The following is a 7,696-nucleotide window of genomic DNA, read 5'->3' on the forward strand; positions in this document are numbered from 1 at the left end:
TAATATTATAATATAATGAACTATTGTTTGTATCTAATTGTAATTATAATTTTAATTAAATATTAATTTCATAATGAACACACAATGGTTTATGTTATGGTTAAATATTTTATTTGATAACTACATATTGCGAAATCATACTTAGTTTACACCAGCAGGCCACTTCCATTGATTTTTTGGAGCTTCTTTCATCAAAGGCTCCCACGGTTTCCATGCTAACATTTTGCGGGATAAAGTTAATTCGTTTTCAGCTTGTACAATCAGCTCTTCGACTTGACCACAACCAATTTTTTCTTCAATTGCGGCTATATCAGGAGTCTAGAGGATAAAACAATAATCAATTATATCTATTTATGTTGTTAATAAGTTTTATTATGGGGCTTACATTTTGTACAATTGCTGCTCGTTCTGTGATGATACTTTCAGTATATTTTTTATAAGCGGCTTCCTCAGGCATTTTTTGCAAAGTTCTTAAAATTTTGCCATAAAGAACGCTCAAAGTATGATGAGGATTTTGCGATACTGCCAAACCTGTCAGACCTGTTGTCTATAATATCAAAAACACACAATTAAATTATTACTATTATAAAAGTAACTGCCACATTATTAATTTTAAATATACGTACAGCTTTTCTCACGATATTTGCCATGATTTATGAGTGATTCTGCGTTAATAATATTATTATGCAATTTGTCAAAGGAATTAGATGTGCAGTTTTAGGTTATGAAATTATCTGTCAAAAGTGAACACTGGTACCAACAGTAACTATGGTTACAGAAGTAAACTAATGGCGGTGCTTTTAAATTTATCGTATAAGTTTTATAATTGTTATATAAAATTTGTATTAAAATGTCTATAGAAGACAGTTTTTATGAAAATTTATTACTCGGTTTGCCGAATGTTTTGGGTAAGATATACAACATAATTATTTTATCACGTGCTTAAAATTTACTTAGCATGATTTTAGAAAATGTTCCTCGTATAAGAAATGTAATAATTTACAAAAAACAAGCATGTGAACGTTTGTTATTAAATTCCTGGGAGCAAAGACATTGCTGCATTTTGCCTCAAGATTTAAAAGAATTCTACTTGTCGACTGATGGATTGAAATTAGTCTGGAGCTATGAGTACTCACGTAAGCTACATTATTTATGTATTATATAAAATGATATTGATTTTATACAGAAACGATTTTTGTTACAGCTCAAGACTTGCGAGAGGTTGGGTATATGCATATACGTTCCATCACCGAATTTGTACAATTATCTACTTTAAAAGACGAGTTGGAGCAAAATCCAGTTGAAGATGCCCCGAGGATTGGACAAAAGTCCAGGATAATAGAGTTTGATAACATTGATAATCTTGCCAAGGTAAACTTGGATAAAAGATGTGTTTATGCATAGATAAACATGTATGTGTTTATGTTGGTGTTTTTTATAATTTTATTTGTTTAGGTGTTGATGATATATGAAGAGTCTGAAAAAACTCCTAAATTCTGGTTACTGGATTTGCCATCCGAGCACAACAACAACAAACAGCAGTGGACGTTATTGGCAAATTCTTTCTCGCAGTATCTTCGAATGAGTATTGCTCATCTGGGTTTACCACAGTGGCAATTGTGTTTTTCGAAACAAGGAATGCTACCATGGGCAGAGGTAAGGGCTCTTTTGAGACATTAAGTTAAAAATCGATTATAATATTATTAATTTATATATTCTGAATAACTAATATATAGTTATTATATTATAATTATTATATTTTGCAGCAATTGTTTATGCTGATTGCTCCACACTTGCTGCTACCTGAACCTGGTCACGTGGTCATACCTGCTCCTGATGTAACAGAAAATATAATCGATGAAAGTATTTTCAAACCAAAACCAAGAGTCAGCAAACCGACATTCAGAACTAATTGAAAAATTGTTAGTAGTGGATCAATGTAAGTTTTTATTTATTTATTTATAATAAAAACTCATGTGTGTTTTGCAAAATCTAAACTGTATTAATAAATCAATAGTATGTTTACATAATATTTAAATCTATTGCAAGTTTGAATCACAGATCATTCGGAAATGTTTGAATGCTTAAAGCAAATTCAAATACTAATCACTTATGTGATGGAATATTAATTATTTGTGCATGTTAGCTATAAAAATATATTTAACTATAATATTTGAGATTATCAACATTATTAAAATTCAGCTAAAATTATATCCTAACTATTATTTATGTCATTTATAAAATTATTATTATTATTATGTACACCGGCCAAAAGTGTGATAAAATAATTTCGTAATATCTTTTGGTCTGTTGATTTAAAACCATATCACAAATATGTATATCCATTTTAGACCACTTTGTGGTCATCAAAGGCACAGAAATTGAGTTCTATGTGAAAATATAAATTTTAGATACAAAAATATCACTAAAAAGTAATAGAAATATTATAAAACTTCTCGGGGAGCGTTTTGTGATGCGTTATTTATTTGCCGGTTTTCGTTTGATGTTATTTCTTCATTGATGTTTGTTCTGCTGTCGAGGAGGCTTTCATATGGGGGAGTACCTGGGAAAAAAAAAATTATATATATATATATATATAATATATAATATATATAATGTATATATATGCGTGTTTCTTTCTATTAAATCTAAAAAAATAGAGTTTTTTAGTTGTTTAATTTCGACGTTTCGGAAAAAGATTTGTTTCATCATCAGGCTTTATTCTGCGAAAATTTGGTCCATATCCTTGTTTGACTAGTACAAAATTGATATCTTATTTGATATATGCACTTAATAAATAGCGTTAAAAAATCTTAACATAGAAATCTTTAACAAATAATGGAAACGATTTTTACTTCGTTTTTCTCAACAAATATCAATTTTATACTAGTGCTTTTCAAACAATAATGTGGACCAAATTTTCGCAGAATAAAGCCTGATGATGGAACAAATCTTTTTCCGAAACGTTGAGATTAAACAACTGGAAAACTTACTGTTTTTTATGAGATTTTTTTTGTCTGAAAAGAAATATAGTAATTTATTAAATAATTCAGGGCACACATACACATAACTATAAAAATTAACACTAAATAAATAACATGTAAGAAATTTCATAGAAAAACAATAATAATAATAATGAAAACAGAATTTTGTTTCTTAAACGGATAAAAACATATTAGGACACATAACTGTGTTTTTTTTTAAATTATTATTATTGTTACATATTATTTATTCAGTTTTAATTTTTATAATTATATCGATTGCACTGAATGAAGGCTAAGATGCTAGCCGAAACGTATGGATTTGAAATAAATTTCTAAAAACTCTAATACTATATATATATATATATATATATATATATATATTTTTTTTTTTTTTGGGTGTCCCAGAACTCAACGGCTGTCGGCCGCAATTTTACATTTGTTACGAAAAAAAGGACAAACCAAAATACAGACTGGAGTGTCAACTTTAATTTCATATACAGGGTGTCCCAGAATTCAATGTCAATTTGAAAGGGTGTGACAGTATTATTAGTAACAATAAAAAAAAATGAGAAAAAAATATGATTAATGAGTTAATGAATTATTATGAATAATTATGAGTTTTTTGGTTATTGTGGTTAATGTTTATTAACTTTAGATACGTAATTGTAAATAACATGTTTACATAAGACCATAATAAAAAATAATAACAATTGCTTCAAGTTTTCAAGAATTAAGACTTCTTGTTGAACCATAAATTTAATTTTTTTAAATCAGTTGACTTTGAGAATTCCTCCTCTGAAAAAAATGTGCTAAAGTGTTTTGACAAGTTTGTCAAAGTGTACATTTTTTCTATTATATTCTCTCAAAATCGACCTAATTTACCTTTAACCTAATTTTAAATTCATAGCTCAACAGAAAGTTTTAGTTTTGGAAAACTTGGAGCAATTTGGTCAATTTTTTTTCTCTGGTCCTAGAAATGTTATTCATGATTACGGTTCCAAAGTTTTAAATGAACAACAATAAAAATTACCCACAATAACCCAAATAAATGGTCATAATTCCACCAAAGCTCCAGAATAAACTCCAGAGTTCATAACTCCCAAACAACATAAGATAAAAATAATTTCTAGGTTTTTTCAGGACAGTTACAGCCAATACTATAACACCATTTCGGCTTGACGTTGAGTTCTGGGACACCCTGTATACATGAATTGATATAGATTAGTATTTGTGTGTAAATTTACCGTTTCCGTGTTTGAAAAACGCTAAAAAGACAACACCAAGCAAAGCCGAGCTTCCACAAACGTATGTAAGGACGTCACGGTAGAATGTCACTCCAGTAAATTTGCTTTCCCTGAAAAAAAAAATCAACAATCAATTTATATCAAATAAATGTTTCTTTTTTATTATTTTTCTACTTACAAATTTTGTATCACAATCACAGCCAATCCGTTGAAAGTTTATCAGTAAAACTCATCAGCCCATAAACTAATGCACCGCTATCGGTGTCTTTGCCTATAAAATCGCCAGTAACTCCTAAACTTGTCACTAAAAGAATTGAACCAGCAGCACCTGAAAAAGATAGATGATAAATTAATATTTTGGACATTTGGATTAATATTATATTTAAATTTCAACATACCAAATAATACTGCTACGACATATATTAAATACGTGATGTAAAACTCGCCGTTGCCGAATCTGGCCCATATACAAGCGGATATTCCTAACACTGCTCCGATCCCATAAGCCAACTGAAATATAAAACTAGTTGGTTTGGTATTTAGCCTTGAGGCAAGTTACATGAACTTCCCGATATGTGTAAATAATCGACTTAATCAAAAAAAAAATGTGTAAATAATATACTTCATCAATCCTACTTTAAAAAAAAACGATAATAATTTTAGCAAAGTTTGACGAATTTTTAAAATTAAACACTTGTCGTAAGGCCGTAATATTTCAGTAAGTTCTATAAGACCATGATGTATATCGCCAAAAAAAGTTTCATGAAAATCGGCTTAAATTTTTTTTTCAACAGTTAATTACCAGGAAAACGGCTCGGTAAATTAGATTTTCCCTAAAAGTAATCAGTATCATTCCCAACTAACATCTTTCGAACAGTTTTTGATTTTTTAAAATCGGTTCGGTAGGATGAGCTAAATGTGGACGAAAAGTTTAACACTTTTTTTCAAATTATAAAGAAACGGCTTGACAGATCGTCGCACAAAAAACTGACAAACGATAGTCCTCACCGATACATCAAATGGCTTTTAAACTTCTGAAATCGGTTCAGACGTTTTTGAGAAAACGTCGATCAAAGGTCTAATTTTGACAATGCCCAAAAAAACGATATCAATTTTTGCAAACTTTGACGATTTTTTAAAGCTGAACTAGTTGTCGTAGGGCCGTAATATTTTAGTATGGTATAGAAGACTATGGTATCTACCGTCAAAAAAATAATCATAAAAATCGTCAAAAATTTTTTTTTTAAAACTTTATTACAAGAAAACGGCCCGGCCGATCTCTACCAAAAACTAATCAGGTCGATTCCCAACCAATATCTTTCGAACGATTTTTGAATTTTCAAAATCGATCAGAACTGCGGGCTAAAACGTGGACGAAAACTTTTCACTTCTCTCTGCATTTACGAAGAAACGGCTTGGCCGATCTTCGCACAAAACTGACAAACAATAGTCCTCATCGAGATACATCGAATGGCTTTTAAATTTTTGAAATCGGTCCAGTCGTTTTTGAGAAAACGGCGATTTACGGCAAAAAATCAGTTCGTGCACACGCACACACACCACACACACACACATACTTTTTCCTTAAATTTGGTCTCATTCGATTTAGAATGCCTTGAAACGTCAGGAGAAACATAAAATTAGCGAATCGGATTTTTTTATGAAAACAAACTTCTCCTTCGGGAAGTTAAATATAATAATTAATTTTGCTTTCTTTTAGTAGTTTATTATTATTATTATTATTATTACCTTTCTTCCCAAACACTTATTAATTGGTTGTATCAACGGTGATGTTACAAGACTACTTATAAACATAACCAAAGGAATTAAGGCTAATTGACCAGCCGACATTTCCAAAGTCTCATGCAGATACAATGGTGTAAACACTTGTGTCAGATTTACAAACAGTCTGGTGCACATGTACATTCCTGCAACCTGTAATAATAATAATTGAGTTAGAGTAATCGCAAAAAAAAATCGAAAATAAACATGTTTTCATATCTTTACGTTTCAAAGGTTTCTGAACATTAGAAAAAATGGGTGTATGTGTGTGAGAATATACAAATTTTCGTCGACGATTTCGGGAACACGGATCAACCGATTTAAATAATTCAAAACACATTCGATTCGTATAGATAAGGAGACGTGCTGATTAGTTTTTGGCAAAGGCAGGTCTAGTCGTTTTAGAGATACGGGGCAAAAGGTGCCTAAAATGGTAATTGATTTTTTGAGAGAACGGAACGTCCGATTTGCATGGTTCAAAAAACATTTTACTTGTATTGACGAAATGAAGAACTTGTGAAGTTTTTGGGAATGCAGGTCTAGCAGTTTCGAAAGTGAAAAAAAAGACATTTGGCGGACAAAAATGACCATTAGACTATAAATTAACAGGTATTTTATAGAGATTTTAATGATAAGTATAAATTTTGTTACAATTTTTTTGGGTTCCGTACCAAGATCTTTAATTTTTAAAGTTCACTTGCAAGGTTCAAACAAATTTCAAAATTTCCAGAATTTTTTTTTCAAAATTTTCAAAAATATACAAAATTTTATACTTAAATATAAATTTTAAATTTACAATTCAGTTTAAAAATGTATATATTTCATTTGCGATATTCTACTCGTAAGAAATATATCCTCAGTTGGATTCATTCACGGCATCTCTTCTTAATGTAAACATTTTCAAGTTTTTTGAGTGATAAGATCGTTACTGAATAAATAAATATGTAGTGATTATAATGATCTTTTTGAACATATTTAAAACATATTGGTAAAAATCATCAATCAATGTTAATAATAATCAATCAATAACTATTGATAATTAATTTTGTTTGCTCGAATATTTAATTGTGGCAGAGAAAGTTCCAGCAAATCGTAAAAAAATCGAAAATGAAAATTTTTATATATCTTTACGTTTCAGAGGTTTCTGAACATTTTGGCAAACCTTGAATGTATATATGTGTGTGTGTGCGGAAACAAATTTTCGTCGACGATTTTGCGAACACGGGTCAACCGATTTGAATAATTCAAAAAAAACATTCAATTTATATTGATAAGAAGACATGCTAATTAGTTTTCGACAAAGGCAGGTCTAGCCGTTTCGGAGATACGGGGCAAAGTGCCACAAACGGTAACTCAGTTTTTAAGAGAACGGAGCGTCCGATTTAAATAATTCAAAAAACATTTTACTTGTATTACCAAGATGAAGAACTGATTAAATTTTTGAGGAGGCAGGTCTAGCGGTTTCGGAGATCTAATAAAAAAGTGAAAAAAATGCCATTTGGCGGTCAAAAATGATCATTAGATATTCTACATGGTTTTTTCAGATATTTATAAATCATAATAAGTAAACAATTTTGAGTACATTTTTATGGGCTCCGTACCAATATTTACAAGTTAGACGGCTATGCGGCGCTTACGCGCTTTGATATTTCGATTCAAATCAGCTATGCAGCGCGCTTTAAAAAA

General features: G+C 30.1%; 3 protein-coding genes across 3 annotated transcripts; 1 reads left to right on the forward strand and 2 right to left on the reverse strand.

The window, feature by feature from the left end:
* Nucleotides 1–9: 9 nt before the first annotated feature.
* LOC113365724 (NADH dehydrogenase [ubiquinone] 1 alpha subcomplex subunit 5-like) lies at nucleotides 10–745 on the reverse strand. The gene is made up of 3 exons (XM_026607250.1): nucleotides 627–745; nucleotides 386–547; nucleotides 10–318 (listed from the first exon to the last, which is right to left on the reverse strand). The coding sequence occupies exons 1-3, from the start codon at nucleotides 648–650 to the stop codon at nucleotides 142–144; spliced, it is 363 nt and encodes a 120-aa protein (XP_026463035.1). The 5' UTR covers nucleotides 651–745; the 3' UTR covers nucleotides 10–141.
* Nucleotides 746–788: 43 nt separating this feature from the next.
* On the forward strand, nucleotides 789–1,916 carry LOC113367805 (tubulin polyglutamylase complex subunit 2-like). Its single transcript, XM_026609385.1, has 6 exons — nucleotides 789–811; nucleotides 868–908; nucleotides 969–1,136; nucleotides 1,205–1,371; nucleotides 1,456–1,656; nucleotides 1,767–1,916. Exons 1-6 carry the CDS (start codon nucleotides 789–791, stop codon nucleotides 1,914–1,916), a joined length of 750 nt encoding a protein of 249 aa, XP_026465170.1.
* A 231-nt stretch (nucleotides 1,917–2,147) lies between these two features.
* On the reverse strand, nucleotides 2,148–6,139 carry LOC113365725 (major facilitator superfamily domain-containing protein 12-like). The gene is made up of 5 exons (XM_026607251.1): nucleotides 5,978–6,139; nucleotides 4,627–4,738; nucleotides 4,407–4,556; nucleotides 4,229–4,338; nucleotides 2,148–2,563 (listed from the first exon to the last, which is right to left on the reverse strand). Exons 1-3 carry the CDS (start codon nucleotides 6,077–6,079, stop codon nucleotides 4,423–4,425), a joined length of 348 nt encoding a protein of 115 aa, XP_026463036.1. The 5' UTR covers nucleotides 6,080–6,139; the 3' UTR covers nucleotides 2,148–2,563; nucleotides 4,229–4,338; nucleotides 4,407–4,422.
* Between the last annotated feature and the right edge of the window lie 1,557 nt (nucleotides 6,140–7,696).

Source organism: Ctenocephalides felis, unplaced genomic scaffold, assembly GCF_003426905.1.
Source record: "Ctenocephalides felis isolate EL2017-DRISC unplaced genomic scaffold, ASM342690v1 CF-g0.4_SCAFFOLD_01170, whole genome shotgun sequence".
NCBI classification, from domain to species: Eukaryota; Metazoa; Arthropoda; class Insecta; order Siphonaptera; family Pulicidae; genus Ctenocephalides; species Ctenocephalides felis.

What these genes read in the sequence shown, in the direction of transcription:
- LOC113365724 (XM_026607250.1), bottom strand. Translation starts at nt 650, where the DNA reads ATGGCAAATATCGTGAGAAAAGCT. An exon ending in CAAATATCGTGAGAAAAGCT is followed by an intron (nt 548 to 626) that starts GTACGTATATTT and finishes TTGATATTATAG; the next exon opens with ACAACAGGTCTGACAGGTTT. An exon ending in GAGCAGCAATTGTACAAAAT is followed by an intron (nt 319 to 385) that starts GTAAGCCCCATA and finishes TTTATCCTCTAG; the next exon opens with ACTCCTGATATAGCCGCAAT.
- LOC113367805 (XM_026609385.1), top strand. Translation starts at nt 789, where the DNA reads ATGGCGGTGCTTTTAAATTTATC. An exon ending in CGGTTTGCCGAATGTTTTGG is followed by an intron (nt 909 to 968) that starts GTAAGATATACA and finishes GCATGATTTTAG; the next exon opens with AAAATGTTCCTCGTATAAGA. An exon ending in GAATGCTACCATGGGCAGAG is followed by an intron (nt 1,657 to 1,766) that starts GTAAGGGCTCTT and finishes TATATTTTGCAG; the next exon opens with CAATTGTTTATGCTGATTGC.
- LOC113365725 (XM_026607251.1), bottom strand. Translation starts at nt 6,079, where the DNA reads ATGTCGGCTGGTCAATTAGCCTTAATTCCTTTGGTTATGTTTATAAGT. An exon ending in ATAAGTGTTTGGGAAGAAAG is followed by an intron (nt 4,739 to 5,977) that starts GTAATAATAATA and finishes TTTATATTTCAG; the next exon opens with TTGGCTTATGGGATCGGAGC. An exon ending in TGTCGTAGCAGTATTATTTG is followed by an intron (nt 4,557 to 4,626) that starts GTATGTTGAAAT and finishes TATCTTTTTCAG; the next exon opens with GTGCTGCTGGTTCAATTCTT.